Source organism: Danio rerio, chromosome 20 (assembly GCF_052040795.2).
Source record: "Danio rerio strain M-AB ecotype USA chromosome 20, GRCz13ab, whole genome shotgun sequence".
Lineage (NCBI taxonomy): Eukaryota > Metazoa > Chordata > Actinopteri > Cypriniformes > Danionidae > Danio > Danio rerio.
The window spans coordinates 46,938,897-46,959,318 of record NC_141040.1 but is presented as its reverse complement, the minus strand read 5'-3'; the positions used below and the strand labels follow the sequence as shown (position 1 = coordinate 46,959,318).

General features: G+C 35.8%; 2 protein-coding genes and 1 long non-coding RNA gene across 6 annotated transcripts in view; 1 reads left to right on the top strand and 2 right to left on the bottom strand.

Annotated features, from left to right (window-relative positions):
* LOC147839443 (uncharacterized) overlaps positions 1-20,422 on the bottom strand; it is an 837,962-nt gene that overhangs the window by 432,503 nt on the left and 385,037 nt on the right. The window lies entirely within an intron of this gene.
* si:ch211-140l13.3 overlaps positions 1-20,422 on the bottom strand; it is a 35,080-nt gene that overhangs the window by 12,224 nt on the left and 2,434 nt on the right. Inside the window, exons 1-10 of one of the 4 annotated variants that reach the window (XM_087298733.1) lie at positions 19,907-20,073; positions 19,574-19,826; positions 18,298-18,394; positions 16,921-17,103; positions 10,368-10,497; positions 6,468-6,567; positions 5,487-6,397; positions 5,325-5,397; positions 3,425-3,601; positions 1,075-1,173 (exon numbers count right to left, since the gene is read on the bottom strand). In XM_087298733.1, the coding sequence (XP_087154859.1) occupies positions 1,075-1,173; positions 3,425-3,601; positions 5,325-5,397; positions 5,487-6,397; positions 6,468-6,567; positions 10,368-10,497; positions 16,921-17,103; positions 18,298-18,394; positions 19,574-19,801 (1,998 nt within the window). In that variant the 5' untranslated portion in view covers positions 19,802-19,826; positions 19,907-20,073. Of the gene's footprint in view, positions 1-1,074; positions 1,174-3,424; positions 3,602-5,324; positions 5,398-5,486; positions 6,398-6,467; positions 6,568-10,367; positions 10,498-16,920; positions 17,104-18,297; positions 18,395-19,573; positions 19,827-19,906; positions 20,074-20,422 lie in introns of those variants that run through there. The other 3 variants (XM_087298735.1, XM_087298734.1, XM_087298736.1) reach the window with 3 other exon arrangements.
* On the top strand, positions 12,665-14,236 carry gpr31 (G protein-coupled receptor 31). Its single transcript, XM_087298941.1, has one exon. It carries the CDS (start codon positions 12,723-12,725, stop codon positions 13,683-13,685), a length of 963 nt encoding a protein of 320 aa, XP_087155067.1. The 5' UTR covers positions 12,665-12,722; the 3' UTR covers positions 13,686-14,236.

Below are 20,422 nucleotides of genomic sequence, written 5' to 3'. Positions count from 1 at the left end.
TTGGCGCCTTCTTGTAACTGAATAATGTGCAGGTTAGTGTATACTCCATCAGCTGTTTTTGTTTCGGTCAGCTTTGCATTTAATTAAAAAATTAACAAACTATTACAGCTCAGAGCAATGTTTTGTGACAAGTAGCCATGAAATAAGCTGGATAAAGTACCTAAAAGATGGTTGTTTAAGCAGAATAAAGCCCTTCAGTCTCCGTGTCAGGCTTTATTCTGCAACAACAACATCCTGGATGCCCTTTATCTCCAACTTAACAATGAACAACTATATTTCATCATCTAATGTCAACAAAGATGAATAAATACAGTACATAAATTGCATTGTGGGTGGCACGGTGGTGCAGTGGGTAGCGTTGTCACCTCATAGCAAGAAAGTCACTGCTTTGAGCCTCGGCTGGGTTAGTTGACATTTCTGTGTGGAGTTTGCATGTTCTCACCGTGTTGGCATTGGACTCCTCCGAGTGCTCCAGTGCGCTATTAGTGAATTGGGTAAGCTTAAATTGTCCGTAGTGTGTGTGTGTGTGTGTGTGTGTGTGTGAATGAGTGTGTATGGAAATTTCCCAGTGATGGGTTGCAAGTGGAAGGGTATTCACTGTGTAAAACATATGCTGTATAAGTTGGTGGTTCATTCCGCTGTGGTGCCCCTGATTAATAAAGGGCCTAAGCCAAAAAGAAAATGAATGAATGAATAAAAAAATTGCGTCGTTCATTATTTGCTTATGTTCCTGAATGCATTAACTAATACAACCTTATTGTGAAGTGTTATTGTTACTGATAAATTGTGATTTAATAAACTCTTTAATAAATGCACTAATTGACAATATATTCATCTCAAACTTGCATTAAATATAACAGATCTTTACAGAATTATTAACTAACCCATAGTTAATAAATCCAAATAAACTGTGGATTTACAAGTGGTCTGACTTTTCTCTATAGCTGTAAACTGGCCTGGTGTTTATAGTTATGATAATAACTCATTACATTTATACAGCACTTTTCTGGACACTCAAAGTGCTTTACAGATGTTATGTGATCATGCACACATTAATTATGTTACCGTACTAACATTTTCTTGTGGTGTCCTGTGGATGGAGGGTTTGTTAAAGGCTGGAGTTGCGCTCCTGACACGAGGCATCATCTGTGTCACCTCTCTGCTCTTCTCATACTGAAAACAACAAATGTTCAGGAAGACAAAACAATATGAAGTCAACAGTATAGCCATATATAGAGAGATATTTGTTCCTGTTTTTAGTAAATGTCATAACCAGCCTTCATTTATGTAAATTACATTTTAATGCCAAAGTGTATGTTTTATTCCACATTAAATATCTAAAGATACTTAAAATAAAAACTATATTACATAATGTTGTGCTTGAGTAAAACAAATTTAGTTTAGCTCTACAAACTACTGATTAAATCTTTTTTTTTACACTTTAGTAGAGTTAATAAATAAATATTTGGTGGAATAACGCAGATTTACAATCATAACAAACAAATATGTTATTCATTTATTCATTCATTCATATTCTTTTCAGCTTATACCCTTTATTAATCTGGGGTCTCACCACGAAATGGACCGCCAACTTATCCAGCACATGTTTTACACAGCGGATGCCCTTCCAGCTGCAACCCATCTTTGGGAAACATCCATACACACTCTTTTACACTCATACACTACCGACAATTTAGCCTACCCTATTCACCTGTACTGCATGTCTTTGGACAGTGGGGGAAACCGGAGAAAAGCCACGAGAACATGCAAACTAGCCAAGGTTCGAACCAGCGACCTTCTTGCTGTGAGGTGACACCACTACTTACTGGGCCACTGCGTTGCCCAAATATGTTATTGTATTCAGAATTTCTTTTTTTTTTATATATGATTATTTTTTCTGGGTTTTCATCTTTAATGGACAGGACAGTAGACAGGAAAGTGTGGAGAGCAGAGAGGGGAAGGATCAGCACAGGACCTGAAGGTGGGAATCGAACTTGGGTTGCCGTGAGCACTGAAGTGCATGTGTTGACGCACTAACCACTACATCATTGGTGCCAACAGTATTCATGATTTCCAAGGGGGAAATAGAAATTGTGAAAGGCAATATTTTTGTATTTGAAATTTGAAAAAAATTTATCAGACTGTTACCGAACAGTTGAACCAACTTGAACAAAAATGAAATCCAGTACATGCAGTGAAACTGTGAAGTGCTCTCCTATTATTATTTTTTTTATAGCTGAATAAATACAGTTGAAGGCAAAATTATTAGCCCACCTATTAATTTGTTTTCTAATATTTCCCAAGTGCTGTTTAACAGAGAGAAGATTTTTTTTCAATGCATTTTTAAATATTTATTCATTCATTCATTTTCCTTCAGCTTATTCCCTTATTTATCAGGTGTCGCCACCACGGAATGAACCAACTATTCCAGCATATATTTTACGCAGCGCATGCCCTTTAGCCACAACCCTGTACTGGGAAACACCCATTCACACTTATACAATACGGCCAATTTTAGTTAATCTAATTTACCTATAGCGCATGTCTTTGGACTGTGGGAGAATCCTGGAGCACCCGGTGGGAACCCATGTGAACATGGGGAGAACATGAAAACTCCACACAGAAATGCCAACTGACCCAACCAGGACTCCGACCAGTGACCTTCTTGCTGTGATGCGACAGTTCTAACCACTGAGCCACCATGCCACTATTTTTAATCATAATAGTTTTAATAACTGATTTCTTTTTTCTTTGCCATGATGACAGTATAATGTTTTACTAGTTATAATGCAAGATAGTATTCAGCATAAATTGGTTAACTAGAAAAGTTAGGTTAATTAGGGAAATTGTTGGACAACAGTGGAAAAATATTAATAATAATAATAATGATAATAATAATAATAGAACGAACTAAGCAGTTTTTACTTTTAGTTTTAAATGGAGTTATAAGGTTCTTACTGCGTTCTGGATGATTTTGAGACATTGAGCTTTAAAGCTTTTGCATTCCATAGCAAACAGTATGTGTGTAACATTTGTTTTTTAAATAAAAAAGTCTTAAAATGTAAATAACTTATTAAAAAACATCCCATAATGTAAACAAGTTGTCATTTAAGAATATGTGAATAACTCAATTTTGACAAAAATGTCAGATAGAACATTAAAATTAGGTAACTATATATATATAGTTATAAAAAAAAAAATATATATATATATATATATATATATATATATATATATATATATATATATATATATATATATATTTTTTTTTTTTTTTTTTTTTTTTTTCAGACAAACAGAAAATGACTTTTTCCAGAAAAAAGGAAATGCTTAGAAAAATGAAATACTATGTTATAGTTAGTTAAAAAAAAAATAATTTACATGATTTTTGTCATGTAAGTGTGGGGGCAGTCTTTGCTCTCACTGTGCTGTATGATGGAGGTGCAGAGGATCTCCTGCCCATAGTGAGTCTCCTCTGGAGGTGCTGGTTCTCTTGAACGAGGGTCTCCACACGGCTCTGCAGGACGCTGTGAAGCTGAGACCACTGAGACTCTCTGTTCATCAGCTGCTGCTTCAGACACCAGATCTGCTGCCTCAGCTCCTACACACACAATGGAAGACATTTCTCAAGGCACACCACTGTTGAAATCATTTAGGGATAATATAGGTTCCAGAAAATACACTACATTGTATGTTAAAATTAATGAAAGAGAACTTTACTGGCATTAGTAGTTCCCTGAATATTTATAGAAAACTTTACATTGCAAAAAAAGGTTCATTAGAATGGAAAATATAAGTTTCTTCAGATTATTGATTATTCTTCATACTAAGAAAAATTCAGGAACATTTTTTTTATATCTTATAATTATAACTTGCTTTAAAATTTAAGTTTACACTTAAGTATCATTTGTTCATTCATTTTACTTCGGCTTAGTCCCGTATTTATCAGGGGTTGCCACAGAGTAATGAACCATTAACTATTCCAGCATATGCTTTATGCAGCAAATGCTTTTCCAGCCGCAACCCAGTAATGGGAAACACCCATACACTCTCACATTTACACACACACTCATACACTGCGGCCAATTTACTTTTTACCTAATTCACCTACTGTATAGCACATGCCTTTGGACTGTGGGGAAACCTGAGCACCTGGAGGAAACCTACGCAAACACGACTTGGAAATCTGACATTTCTTTCCTTGGATTTTAAATTAAAGATACACATTTTGGGGGGTTCCACTAAGACAACTTCTGTAAAAGAACTGTTCACCCAAAAAAGTAAATTCTGTCACCATTTTCTCCTCCTCCGCTTTCTTTTTTCTGTTAAAACGCCAAATAAGATATTTTGAAGTCTGTTGACTTCCATATTAATTTTGACTCTACTATGGATGCCAATGGCTACTAGTTTCCAGCGGTCTTCAGAAAATCTTGCTTTGTGTACAACAGAAGAAAGAACTTCATTAAAAAAGTTTTTTGAGTGACAGTATTAACATTTTTTTTTAAATCAGATTCATTAACAAAACAAAAGAAATTACAAAACAAACAAAAGGTTACACTAAATTAAAAATGACAACATCTGTTATAGATACTCGCCCCATAATTCTCTTTGCCTAATCAAAGGTTAGCATGCATGGGCCAGCTTTGGCCTGCGGGCCCTACTTTGGGCATCTCTAGTTTACAACCACTTAAGTGTAAGTAAATGCTAAGGAAACTTTTATTTTTGGGTGAACTACCCCTTTAAGGATATAATTTTTTGTTCCATGTTTTTTCTTTTTGAAACAAGCTTCTTTAGAAAGTTTCTTTTGGTAATCCAAAATTATTTTTCAATGGAACACAGTGAACAACTTTCAGAAGGTTTAGTTTTAACAGTGTCTAAAAAAAAGTAACACGTTGGAAGAGTCGTAAAAAGCATGATGCATTTTCCTTCAGCTTAGTCCCTTATTTTTCAGGGGTCGCCACAGTGGAATTAACCAACATCTATTTCGGCATATGTTTTACACAGGGGATGCACTTCCAGTCATAACCCAGTACTGGGAAACACTCATACAATCTCACATTCACACACACACTCATACACTAAGGCCAATTTTGTTTATACAATTCACCTATAGTGCATGTTTTTGGACTGTGGGAGAAACCGGAGCACCCGGAGGAAACCCACGCCAACACGGGGAGAACATGCAAACTCCACACAGAAATGCGAACTGGCCCAGCTGGGACTCGAACCAGCGACTTTCTCGCTGTTAGGCGACAGGGATAACCACTGAGCCACCATACCACCCAAGCATAATACTTAAGTCTACAATGTGCAGCTGTTACTACCTGAGGTTCATGAAGATCTTTTTGAAGCTTGCAGCCATCCTCACTATTATAATTACACTCCTCCTTCTCCTCCCTAGTCAAAAAGTTAAAATCAGAGAAAACAACATGAGTTCAAAAGATTAGTTTCTCTTCAAAACTCCAAATATGAGATTCCTACAAAACCTGATTGAAGCATATGGTTTCTCTTGCTCCACACTGTGAGTTGTGTCTTCTTGAGTATCCCAGACTTTTGGAAACACCTTTGTGAGGCTTTGAGGAGCAGATGTTCTGTCAGCCCCTCTTGACTCAGTTTTGTTAGACTCCTCTAAGCTCCTGAGTTCAGAATCACTGCTTGAAGAGCTTGAAGAACTGGACTCAGGAGAAGAAGTGCGATTTTCTTCAGCAAACTGAATCTCACTCGGAGCATCACTAGCGTAGTCTCCATCTGACAGATCCAGACTCTGATCTTTGTGATCTGTGTGCCTTGAGACATGATGAGGAAATGGTTTGTGAGATTGAGAATTGGGTCCGTCTTCACTGTGAGAGCTGTGGTCAGAATCGCTGAGAGACAGTGACTCCATTACTTCATTGGTTAGATTGACTGCTTTAGATGCTTTTCCACTTTGGTTTTGCCAGCGGTGGTTTGTAGGAGGAGAATTATTTTTCTGGTGGACTTTGATGATGTGGTCGTTGATTTTTTTAAAGCCTACACTGTTGTGTTGATGATTCGTACATGATTTGTTTCCTTTGGCTAAACCATTACTCTTCATCTCTCCAACATTGAGTTTACTTTTAGGCGAGTTAGCATTGTAAGTAATATTAGCAGTCCAAGCTGAATCTTTACCATCTTTGTTTGATGATAAATCATTATCTTGTTGAGCACCGGTCTTGTTTAGAAATTCTTTCAGGTCAGATGTTTGCTGCATCTCTTTCTGATGAAGGTCAGTGGGTCGTAGCATCTTCATACTCCTCATTTGTGGACTAACAGAGCGTCTTCTATGGGTGTTTTTGGAGAAGTGTTTCACGTTTGAAAGTCTAGACATTCCTTCTCCTTTACGAAGGAAATTCCTCTTCTCTGCTCCTCTGGTTTGTTTCTTTAAAACAGAGAGAATTATGTTTAGAGGATATGTAAGTTATGGCAGAGTTGTTAATTGTTGTTCATACCTGATTATTATCCTGAAGAACAGCCTGTTCTGTTTTGAGATGCTCTTCGACAAACTCTTCGAAGGTTGTTTGCTCTTTTCGCAGTCCTGGTCGAATAGGCCTGTGTTTAAAAGATTTAATTTTGTTTTTAATAACGTTTTTTTTATACATTGTAGAACACAATACAAAAATATTCAAAATAAATGACAACAACAACATGTAACAGTAAACAAATAAACTAAAGGGTATTTTGAGCAAAAAAAAAAAAACACTATAAAAAAAAAACACTAATGCTATCTTACATACAGATAATACAAGTCTACAATATGCTGACCAGGGGTACGTTTCCAAAAACCATCGTTAGCCAACTAAGGTCACAACAAGTTCCTTTGTTACAAACTTGGCGTTTCCCAAATCAATCTAATGTACATTCACAAACTTGTATGCTTGCAACTACACCTCTAGAGTTGTAGTTAGAAGCATATGTCCTGGCTGTGTTCTATTCCCAGTTATCCCCCTTATGCCCTGTTCCTTATGAATGTTTAAATATTTAAACTTGGAATGAATCATCTCTCTTAATTTGCTTTCAAAGTATTTTTACAGTTCAGTTCTCAATTTTGCTCCCTTCACAGTGCACTTTGAAAACATTTATGTCATTTTGAACACACACAGCCTAGCTCATGACGAAAGCTGTAGGTGACCTATCATGTAAATGCAGAATTTACGTTACGTCTCCAAAGCTTGTGAAAACATAAATGTATAGCATACCTTAATGCTTTTATTTAAAGTAGGTCATTTATTAAGAAATGTATCACTATATGACAATGGCCTGTTGGTTAGAACATTTCTACAGTGGTTTGAATGTGTCAAATTGTAAAAGTTGACTTTTACAAAAAAAAACAAAAAACAACAACAACAATAATAATAAAAATGTATAATTATAATTATTACTATTAAGTAGAATTTAAAAAATTCTTAACAAATAGCCTGCTGTAAATAACAACCATCAACAATTTATGATTAATATATGAGATTAAAATATGTGTTAGCTAGTTTATGTTTTAGAATACAATATGGAATATTCTCATAAATATTTGTAAAGAAATCATTGGCCCTATATGTGCCTTTTACAAGTATTTATATTAATGAGGAAAAAAAGTGCATGTTTTTACCAAAACTAATATTGGATTTTTTTTATGTGCGTGTGTATAACAATATAATTTGTGCAAAAAAGTATGGGTTTTTCTCTCTGAAGAAGTTGCTTGACCCCATTTAAAACGTCATTACAGACGTTTTAAGTTATAACTAATGTGGTTTAAACGACAGATTGGAGACAAAGCGGTTTTAGGAAACACTCGTCACCACATTGTTCTTTTCCCAAACGATGCATCGTACTGATAGTTCAGCCAGGAGTTACATCGTTGTTTGGGAAACACATTAGACTGAATATGCATTCATTCATTTTCTTTTCGGCTTAGTCCCTTTATTAATCTGGTGTCACCACAGCAGAATGAACCGCCAACTTATCCAGCATATGTCTTACACAGCCGATACCCTTCTAGCCGCAACCCAGTACATGGAAATATTCATACAGACTTATTCACACACATACACTACAAACAATTTAGCTTACTCAATTCACCTATGCCACATGTTTTTGGACTTGTGGGGGAAACCGGAGCACCCTGAGGAAACCCACGCAAACACAGGGAGAACATGCAAACTCTACACAGAAATGCCAACTGACCCAGCCAAAGCTCAAACCAGCGACCTTTTTGCTGTGAGGCGATTGTGCTACCCACTTTTCCACCGTGCTGCCCCAATTTAAATATATATTTCCTTTTCCTGTGATAGTAAAGCAACATTTTCAGCATTACACCAGTCTTTAACATAATTCTTCAGAAATAATTTTGAATATGCTCATTTGCTGCTCAAGAAACATTCCTGATTATTATTAATAAGGAAAACAGTTATTTTTTACAATTACAATAAATTTTACTGTTTTTCAGGATCCTTTGATTAATAGAAAGCTCATTAAACGTGTAATTAACTTATTTTTTGTGTACTGTAAATTTCTCTAATGGCATTTTTTCAAATGCATCCTTGAATAAAAACATCAATCTAAAACAAAACAGTTGTGTGCTGTACTGTATATGCAGTGTGCCACGGTCAATGTTGAGTGGCTTATAGCTTTTATATAAAGGTAGACAGAGGCAGACTATAGGTGAATATGCGCTATAGGTGAATTGGGTAGGCTAAATTGTCCGTAGTGTATGCATGTGAATGAGTGTGTACAGTATGGATGTTTTCTGATGTTGGGTTGCGGCTGGAAGGGCATCTGCTGAGTAAAACACATGCTGGATAAGTTGGCTGTTCAGTCTGCTGTGGCGACCCCAGATTAATAAATAGACTAAGCCAAAAATAAAGTGAATAAAATCTGTCTATAACCATTAACATTTTAATTTTATTACTCCTTTTCAAAACCAAGAACCCAATGAATAGTGGAATGTTCCTTCTGTACTACACATCCAAATATTAAAATCTAACAACAAATATGGCCAATAAACTGTACATAATTAGCTTGTGAAATTATTTTTATTTGTGAATTTATTGTATTTAATTTTACATTGAGAAGATAAAGGTTCTGCTTAATTTACCAAAAAAACACAGAATCTACAGAGAGAAAAAAAACCTACAAAGAAAGAGTGTTCGCCCCTAACGGCAGAAACAATAAACTGACAAATAAAACTAAAAGTTTACCAAAGCTACATAAAAGAAAATCGCTGAATGTTCTGTTTGATATATTTCAGGTTTTGGTTTCCTGTCCTGTCTCGTTGACCTAGTTTCCTTTGTTCTCAGTTTACCGTGACTTGTTAGCAGTCGTGAAGATTCTTCCATTAATCCTCTCCAGTTCCTGTTCAGTAATTACCCCTAGTATTTAGGCTGGTCATTGTTGCTTGCTACACTAGATGTTTGTTGTTTCAACAATAGGTGAATGTGCTACAACTGCTCTTGAGGTTTCCTGTGGTTTTCTTTATGGTTTTATTATTGAAGGATTTCTTTTGCTTCTTTGTTCCTTTTGTTGTGTTCTATACAGTACTACATGTAAAATCTTTAACTAATCCGTTAGCCTTACTGCTATTTTCATTTATTCTAGAAACGTAAAACTTAAAATAAAGTGTATGCCAATAGATGTGTGTTAAGAAGGAAAAGTTCACTTAAAAATGGAAATTCATTACTCATCACTTATTATTCTGGTGTTGCTCTAATACTGTATGCCCTTCTTTGTTTTTCATACCACAAAAGGCTAGCAAAGCCATATAATGCAGTGAATAAAACATATGTTCCAAAAAAAAGCCTCTGGGGATACTACAATATGTGGTGAAAAACAAACCAAAATATAATGCACTGTATTATCAAATAAAAATCTGGACTTTTTGTCTCCATGAATGAGTGCATGTCCATGAAAATACATAATCGAGCTGACATACTATGTATTTGTATAGAATCGCCTGCCTCGTGCATACGTGGGTCAAACTAATTCAGACTTGTCCAGTGCACTATAATGGAGCTTTCCTCACATTGTTTATTCCTTTAAAGTCTGTCCTTAGTTTGTGTGATATTTCTGTGCATTAATAACTCAGTAAGTATCCTTCTAATTGTAGATATGTTTGATAGAGTGTCATTCTGTATTTTTGGTTTAAATCGCCTTAGGAAAAAACTTTTATGAAGTTTTTAAAATAAAATCAGATGTTCAATGTATAAAAATATAACATTTCAAAATAGTTAAATTTATCGGCTAATATATCGATTAATGACCTATAAATCTCAAGACTTATCAATTGTCAATATCGGCGAAAAAATCCATATTGGTGCAACCCTGACATAGATTCATAAGTATATATTTGGATGTGACAATACCTTTCCTCTGGGTTTGGCAGCAAACCTTGCCTTGATCCAAAAGGGCTTAGAGGAGAATCTTCTGATGTAGGATCTGAAGATTCTTCTTTAATAGGAGACAAACATCTGAGTTCTGCTGATGGTGCAACCTCTGCAATGCAAAATCAGATTTCCTTTAAAGTTGCCATAAAATCAAAATTGACTCTTTATATATTTACATGTATATAGTAGTGCTTGTTATAAATGATGTATCTGTGCACTTTAATATTTATTAAAAATTAATTTGCCCTCATAAAATGTCAATATATACCATAACCCCTTCAAAGTTACATTTCTTCACTTGCTGTTTACATGGAATTACTTTTGAGCAGGGATATCATTGGGTGTCTCAATTCTGCTCTGAATTTGGCCATTCATCAATCTTCCTTAATTTTGATATCAGTGGCGATCTTTCAACAATCAAATTGGTTCCCAAAGAAGGAAATCATGCACTGCCCTACTTTTTTTTTTTTTGTACAATTCGGATGTACACTGACCGGCCACTTTATTAGGTACACCTGTCCAACTGTTTGTTAACGCAAATTTCTAATCAGCAAATTACATGGCAGCAACTCAATGCATTTAGGCATGTAAGCATGGTCAAGACAATCTGCTGGAGTTCAAACCGAGCATCAGATCGGGAAAGAAAGGGGATTTCAGTGACTTTAAACATGGCATGGTTGAAATGGCCAGACTGGTTCGAGCTGATAGAAAGGCACGTCGAACCTTGAGGCGGATGGGCTACAGCAGCAGAAGACCACACCGGCTGCCACTCCTGTCAGTTAAGAACAGGAAACAGAGGCTACAATTCACACAGGCTCACCAAAATTGGACAATAGAAAATTGGAAAAATGTTGCCTGGTCTGATTAGTCTCAATTTCTGCTGCGACATTCGGATGGTAGAGTCAGAATTTGGTGTCAACAACATGAAAGAATGGATCCATCCTGCCTTGTATCAACAGTTTAGGCTGGTGGTGGTAGTTTAATGGTGTGGGGGATATTTTCTTGGCACACTTTGGGCCCATTAGTACCAATTAAGCATTGTGTCAATGCCACAGCCTACCTGAGTATTGTTGAGACCATGTCCACCCCTTTATGTCATAAAGCGCAAATCATCTCAGACTGGTTTCTTGAACATGACAATGAGTTCACTGTACTCAAATGGTCTCCACAGTCACCAGATTTCAATCCAATAGAGCACCTTTGGGATCATGTGGTGGAACGGGAGATTTGGATCATAGACGTGTAGCCGACAAATCTGCAGCAATTGCGTGATGCTATCATGTCAATATGGACCAAAATCTCTGAGGAATATTTCAGTGCCTTGTTGAATCTATGCCACGAGGGATTAAGGCATTTCTAAAGACAGATCGGGATTCAACCCGGTTCTAGTAAGGTATACCTAATAAAGTGGCCGGTGAGTGTACGTTACAATAGCAAAAACCAATGAGACATACTTGCTTCTGTTGAACACAAAAGGAGATATTTTGAAGAATGCTGGAAACTGACTTCCATAGTAGGAATAGGAAATATCATAGAAGTCAATTGTTATCAATTTCACTTGCAGAAAATCTTCTTTTCAGTTTAAACAGAATAAAAAAGACACTGAAAGAGGTTTGTGACAAGTGAACGGTGAGTAAATGATGAGTGAATTTTCAGTTAATGATGAACTATCCTTTTAAAATGATTGCTCAACCTAAATCAGGTAACCAGAACTTTGAGACACTCATGCAACGTTTCCAACATTTTGCAAGGTCCTCTGCATTGTTAACTGTAAAATCACATTGTTATGCTAATTTGCAAAGCGTGGTGAATCTTTTAATCCCTGTCCTTTTTCTTTTTAAAGGAAATTCTTGCATAACAGCTAAGAACTTGTCTGGACAAGCCAATAAATAGTCCAACCGTAGGTGTTCAGCACACAAAATCAATAATCATCACATTTCTCCATGTTGATTTGTTATAACACGCATAGTTATCACACCCATTATTGTACTCTCTAAAAATGCTCAGTTCTTACAAAATACATTGACTTTTTAATGTGGATTCAATGTATTTATTATTTCAGCCTTACTGAGAATAGATCTCTTTCAATGCATGCTCACTGAATACACTATAAAAGCTCTAATAGACGGCGGCACTTTTGTCTTTTTCAAGGCAGTTCGTGACATCAGGCATTCAACAATCATCCTCAACAGGTCGAGACTTGAATGCTCCAGCAGAGGAAGTGTTCGCCTTCAAGTCTGAGCAGCTTTAAAATGCTCTGCTTTGGGAGAACAGACATTCACAGGTGTGCCATCTACACGCATTAGGAGTCATCTCGGACTGGGAATCTGCACGATGGAAATTGAGGATATCTCAAATGACTCGGACATCAAGTGTCAGGAGAATATCGACCACAACCGAGCGCTGTACATTTTCTTCTCATCGGTGGTGGCGGTGGAGTTTATCTTGGGTCTCCTGCTGAACATTACAGTCATCCATCTCTTCGTCTTCAAGATCAAGTTCTGGAAATCGAAAACCATCGACATTTTCTTGTTCAATCTAGTCTTGGCGGATATTTTGCTGCTGATTGGATTGCCTGTAAAAGCATACAACTTTCAGCAGTGCAGTGAAAACAAGTTTGTCTGCAAAGTGCAGCTCTTTCTGCAGTTTCTCAACCGAGGAGCAAGCATCGCCTTCCTCACCGTCATCTCCATTTATCGATATTTCAGCGTAGTCCATCCAGGCAGGAGAAAAGTCATACGGATTTTAAAACATTCGCCTCAGATTTCTATATTTATCTGGGTATTGTTGGCAGTTTTGACCATCCCGGCTATGATGCAGAGCTTTATCAGATGCAACACCAAAGAAAGTGATGATGAAGATCTCAGCCCTGTTGTTATACTGAGAGAGATTGTGTTTTTTACGCAGATCTATATCCCGTTTCTTGTTCTTGTGTACTGCTCCATTCGGATTGTCCAAAGACTCAGAAGTCAGAAGTTGATAGGAGACAAGACTAAGCTGCGGAAAGCCATGTTCCTGGTGGCCACGGTGGTTCTGGTCTTCGCGATCTGCTTTTTGCCGTATGCCATTACAAGAGCGGTGCAGTTAAGAATGGGGCTTGTGATGAAAGAGGAAAAAGTTGCCGTCGTTAAACTGTATGATGCGTTCATTTGTCTTTCTTATCTAAACTGCTTGCTGGATCCGATTCTGTACTGCCTGAGCAGCGGTAAATTTAAGAAGTTGTACATATCAATCTATCTGCCCTTCCTGATGGAGAAGGAACAACAGGAAGAATTAGATGACACCGCAGATGATTGATCTACGTAATAAAGATGCTGCTGAATATCAGACGTCCTGTTTTGATGTCTGCATCGAATAAATTCACAAGTGATTTGATGTCAGCAGACATCATATAAGATAAAGTATTTAATGTTTGTGTAAATAAAATGTCAAATAGTAATGTAATGTTTAGCTGTCATTCAGTGTAGCATATTAATGTGAAAAGAAAACGGCATACATCTTAAATTATCAACGGTTTGAAGTAGGGCTGCACAATATATCGTTTGAGCTTCGATATCGCACAGTGATCATTCGCAATAGTCACATTGCGAGTATATGCAATGTTAAGTTTGGATTAAATTGATCATTTCGCAAGTGCTTTTTGAGGTCTGTGTCTGTGTGAGGGGTTTAAAAGCATTCAGGCTTAAGAAATTGTACCGTTTTTAACTATCAAATTAACAACGATTGATTTTATTGAATTGTTTATAAAACAAAGACTTTGCAGTATTACTTTACATTTGTTTGTTCAATTACTGTATATCTGAATACATTTCGACTCCTCGGAAAACAATAACATGCTGTTTATTTAAGTTGTATCTTTTTCTTTATTGAATATATCAATGCTTTTAGATTATATTTTTTGCATAAGCACTCTCCTACAGAATAAGCCCAATCAATTTAAAATGATAAATTCTTTCTAAAGCCTGTTTCACACCGCAAGCGTCAGCGGCGCGTGAGCAGAGCGTGAGCAGCGCGTGTGTTTTCGGCGTCCATGTTAACAGATTAGAGCTTTCATACCGCACGCAGCAGCAGTGTGTCAGAGCGAGGCGTGAGCGTCGCCGAAGCAGCAGTGCAGCGATAGTTTCGGCGCTGGGTCTATTTTTGACGCGCTGCTCACGCTCAATTAAAGTGACAGTGCATTGAGAATGACCAAAACACATTGAATGACAGTAAAAACTAGCAATTTTACCCAATAAATGCGTTAATAATGTCAAATGGTTTATATATAGTCATTCAAATGAACTTAAAACGATTAAAAACGGCAACAAACATTTATTTAGGCCCGAGCTACAAAACCAAATGTAAAACTATTTTACTATCAGTTTTGCTTAAGTTGCACACTAGTGTTGTAGGAGAGGGGAAATGGAATATTTACGGGATTTGTAGTCCATAACGAAGTGTATTGTGGGTAGGGTAGTTCGACACGCATGCTGGATTATGTGAGCTCGCTGTGTTCTGTGCAGCTGAGCAGAGGAAGAAAGATTTAATCGGCTTTGTTTTATGTTCACTCGAGTTATTCCTACCGGGAGCTGTTTGCTCTGTGAATCTGACAACACGAAAATAAGTAAAAGAATGGCATGCATTGGTTACTTTTGTCCGTCTCATCATCTGCACGAGCATACATTAACGAGCTGTTATTCTGCCGCTGGACAGCACTGAAGCGGAGAAAGTAACACTAGTCTGATCATGTATAAATATCATTATAACTATATAGTATAAATATTATTATAACTAGGTCTACAGCAACCTGATAATCAAAAAACAAATGACATGATATCACAGGCGATTGTCCTCTGACTGTAGACACTTCTCAGCATACAGTACTATTTGATCTATAAAATTTGTAAAATAAACATTTGCAGGTTAAAGAAACAGCATAGGAGGGGCCTTGGTGCAGATGAAAAGTTTAAAAAGTGTATTTGTATATAGAGAGACATGGGTAACTAGATAAAATAGACAGAGATAGGTTGATCTCTGCAGCAGCTGCCGAAGAGCTGCGCGCTGCAGACGCAGCTGGTGTGAAAGGCAAACGCCTGCGTGCTGCTACTGCTCGACATACGCTCTGCTCACGCGCCGCTGACGCTTGCGGTGTGAAACAGGCATAAGTTATTGAACTCAAAATATGGTAATGTTAGATTTTTCCAAAATTGTGCAGCCCTAGTTTGAAGTATAGTGGCAAAGTATAAACATTTAAAATGTCAATTAATTAATATTAGGGGGTTAGACTGAGATCATAAAATAGAGAAATGTAAAATGTTGTAAAATATTTATTTTTTATATATGCCTGACCAGATTTATTAGGTATTTAAACTATTATTACACTGAATGACATCTTAGTGAGTGTCTTCTGTAAATCATGGTAACTGTACAGTATTCTGTATTCAAACTGATAGTCTATATTTTTGCTGAGAAAAATATAAACAGGATATATTATAATGTATGAGAAAACAGATTTAAAAAAAAGTTTGATGCTATTTGTCTTTGAGCCAATTTCTATTATGTTTAATTTTCAATAGAAAAAATGCCTAGCTATCAACTTTCTACATTTACATCTACAGTTTACATTTGGGAGAGTCTTTTATTCAGTGCACAGACTGCACACATTTACATGCTATCATTTGCTTTTCTTGGGAATCAAACCCAAATAATTCCTAGTGCAAATCTCAGATATTCATTCATTCATTTTCTTTTCGGCTTAGTCCCTTTATTAATCAGGAGTCGCCACAGCGGAATGAACCGCCAACTTATCCAGCATCTGTTTTACGCAGCTGATGCTCTTCCAGCCACAACCCAACACTGGGAAACATTGCATTCACACACATACACTACGAACAATTTAGTCTATTCAATTCTCCTTTACCGCATGTCTTTGGACTGTAAGGGAAACCGGAGCACCCGGAGGAAACCCACACGAACATGTGGAGAAATCTCAGATATATGATTAAAAAATGTATGCTTTTAATATATTTTTTTAAACCCAAGCTTTTATTGTAGATTAACATTTAAAAGTTTAATGCACAGGTGTCTATTTCAGTCACTGTGACTGTTTGATTTTTAATCTGCTTTTTGGTTTCTGTTAATTTAAAATGGTCCTGATGAAGCTTAAATGTCCCAGAAGTCATTATGCATTTCAGTTTATGACTTTAAGTATTTATAAATGTATGTATGGTAAAGAGTACGGTTTCTGTCACCTGTTTACATGACGTCTGCATGACATACTGGACTTTTTGTGATGTTGTGTATTTGTAAACATGACTCATGATCTGTAGTCACAGACAGTCTGGTTTTTCTTTACTGGAATTTATTACTCAAGAGACTTTTCTATCAGTCACAGAGGATGAAATGTGCAAGTATGCACTATTTTTGCATTTCATGATGCTTTTATTTTTCAATCATTGTTTTTGAGTAGTGATATGTTCAAATATATTGAATGTCAAGTTGAATTTTGTAAATATAGAATTTTCTGAAGACCATAAAAGACTTTCTACTGTACCACTGCTGTTCTCAGTTGCCAGCGCGTCTGACTCATTCTCCAGCTCACAAAAATAGGTGGGTTTGGTTAAGTTTTCCTTGAAGGCATCTGAATTCCCAGCAGAGTTGAGGAGATCAGTTTCTGAAAGGCTCGAAGGTGTCTGGACTTGCCAGGGTGCTAAGAATGCAGGAGATAAAATCAGTCCTGCAAGAGAAAGCAAAGTTCTGTAATAAAGACACAGAGTGGTCAAGTTTAGATACTGCATTTGTAGTGCTGGTGGCTGAGTGATTAAAGATTAAAAATATTCAGTTGTAGTCAGAATTATTAGCTCCCCTGTATATTTTTCCCCCAGTTTCTGTTTAACAGAAAGATTTTTTTCAACACTTTTCTAAACTCATTTTAATAACTAATTAGTTATTTATTGTAAATTGTGTAAATATTGAAAAACTAATCAAAATAATCATATATACTAAAATGAAAATATAGATTTGTAATGATTTGCAAATGAGTTTCTGTACTCAACAGTCTATTTCGAAATAAATAGATGTGTTAAGTAAGTGTAACTACATACAGTATTATACATCATATTTAATGAACTATTATTAAACAATAACAGAGATGTATAATATTTGTGTTTCTAGGCTTCAATAATTTAGTTATTTAATGATAAATAAAGCAAAATTAAAAAAACATTACAGAGGTCTAAGGTCAGTTTAAAGACTGCATTTGAAGTGCTGGTGGCTCAAAAACAAAATTCAAAGAGGGGTTAAGTTTGCAAATGTTATAGGTCTGATAAAAGATTTAAAAATACTTTGTTACTTTGAATAATTTTTTAAAACTTATGCTTTTCAAGTGCTTTCAAAGATGCAGTGCTCAACATAATTGCGTAAATCACATGAAATTAATTAAATTAAATTAATATTTGTATCCATTTCTCAGTGAATATGGGTAATATACTGCATTTTGGTGCATTTGAACACAAACAGATTTGTTAAACAGATATAATTATTAAAATCATATCTTAGTCACCATACATCTTTAGAAATAGAAAAATAATACATTTAAATTCATGCCAAATATTTGAATAAAATTGTATAAATTTTTTGTTTCTCTTGAATTTTGCTTGAATTTACATATAAATTTGGGCATACTGATTTTGGACAGTGATCGTAAGTTATTTTGTTAGATAAGCTCCAGATTTGGCTTTAGTGCTGACTAATCTAATGTATATGAACAAATATAATATTGTAAAGCAGTATAAAACAATACATTTAAATTAGAGATTTGTGAGGGATCTACTCATATATGCTAAGCACTGTATAAGTTTTTCTCAGTAACCAGATAACCAGCAACCATTAGCAGCTTGAATCATTGTTCTGAGTATTTTTGCAGTCGTACCAGGACTGATGAGCGACAGCAGTGTGTTCTGCTCCTGTAAAACCCTCTGCAGCTGCTGCACCTGAAGCTGAAGGAGAAGCTCTTTTTGGCCTGTATTCTGTTGAGAAACATATAAAATTACATATAAAATTCAACAAGTGTGCTGTAGTATACCGTCTACACTTGTGTTTGCTAACAGTGTAATTTACACAGTTACAATAGTTTTTTTTATAAATACAGTTGTTACTGATAGAGATGTATTTGTAATGGTAAGCTTTAGCAATTTATTTAATAATAATTTTTATAATTATTTAATGAAACATTTCAGTGTTAACAGATGTTAGATGGAATTACAAACATTAACAACCTACAATTTAACCACATACTTCATTCATTAATTTTCCTTCGACTTCTATTATTCTTCAGGGGTTTTAAACAGCGGATGCCATTCCAGCTGCAACCCAGAACTGGGAAACATCCATACACACTAATTCACACACATACACTATGGACAATTTAGTTCATTCAATTCACCTAACATGTGTTTGAATGTGGTGTAAACCCGAGCACCTGAAGGAAACCCATGCCAACACGGGAGAACATGCAAACTGTTCCCAGCCAAGACTCGAACCAGTGACTTTCTTGGTGTGAGGTGATAGTGCTTACCACTGAGCCACCCTGTTGCCCTTTTAAAGCTAAAATTACATTTATCAATTAGGTTTATTTGAATGTCTAAGAAGAGTAATTGTGTCTCTCTAAAACTGGCAAAAAAGGTCTAAAATTCAGAATATGTTGAGGGACATTTATTATTTAAAATGTTAATCATTTAGTTTTTAATAATTATGGAATATAACTAAGCATTCAACAGATGTGAAATGAAAACATGATTTTTAGATCATTAAAAAGTTTATTTTAAATTATTGCTCATTTGAGATTTAACATGTTAAACATCTGTGTTATACTTTGTACTATCTAACGTTATATGGAATTCAAACATATTTTTAATTGTCTGTTTGGGATGCATTTGTCCTTGTTTTGTTTAACTTTATTATGTTATTATACTGTAAGCTTAAATTTCAGATACTATTGATATGTGTGATCTTGTGTGTGATCTAAAATTTTGTCAAAATAATCTCAAAGTCAGGGCCATTAAACATCGTGATACTGCGATTACTGGTGTAACAATGCCATCTAAAGGTGACATTAAGACAATTCAAAGTAATTAAATTTAGCCTGATCCACTAATATAACATATGCTAATAATAATAACACAATCAACCGAAATCGTGAGACTGACCTCCGCAGGTAATCTTCGAGATGCTTTAACGTCATGTTGTGCAGTTTGGCTGGTGGTTCTGTCTGGTTCAGAGATCTGCTGTTCTTCCAACACCTCCTGACTCAAAGACGTCGATATTGTGGGATATGGTGGACTCATGGGAAGTTTCTGAAGACTCTCCAAACAGCCAGTCTTTGGATTCAAACAGGTTTCTAGTGAAGTTCGGTTCCGGGGTATTTCCGCAGACATCGCCCTCGAAATTGACTATAGAACTCTGTAAAAATGTACAAGTAAGTAAAACCGTTTTTTTAAGATGTAACGTTAGACTTTACAAAAAAGAAGTAATTTAGCTACCTGGCAGAGTTTTTGACGGTCTTTGTAACTTTAGTCGATGGTTAAGCTCCAGAAAATCTAATATTTATGAGGTGTTTGACAGTTAAAGTTCTGACTGCAAAGTAAAAAGGCGGGAAATAAAGAACGCTAAATTTAAAGGGATAGTTCACGTTCACCCCCCCCCCCCCAAAAAAAAAACAAACAAATAAACAAGTAAAAGTAAAAGACAATTCTGTCATTATTTAGCTAATCATTTCAGTTATGTTGATCACAAAATACATTTTGAAAAAAAAATCTTTAACTTAATGAGTATGAATGTCAGTGGTTATCAGTTTCCAGCATTTTTCATAATATCAGAAAAAATGTAAGGTTTGGAGCCACCTGAGGGTGAGTAAATGGTTTGTAAATAATCTTGGTAACACTTTAGTTCAGGTCACAGTTCATAACAACTGGCTTTTTAACTGTCTGTTATTAAGAAATTAACTGTTCATTAGCAGTAAATAAAGGATTAACTAAGTCTACATCCCTAATCCTACC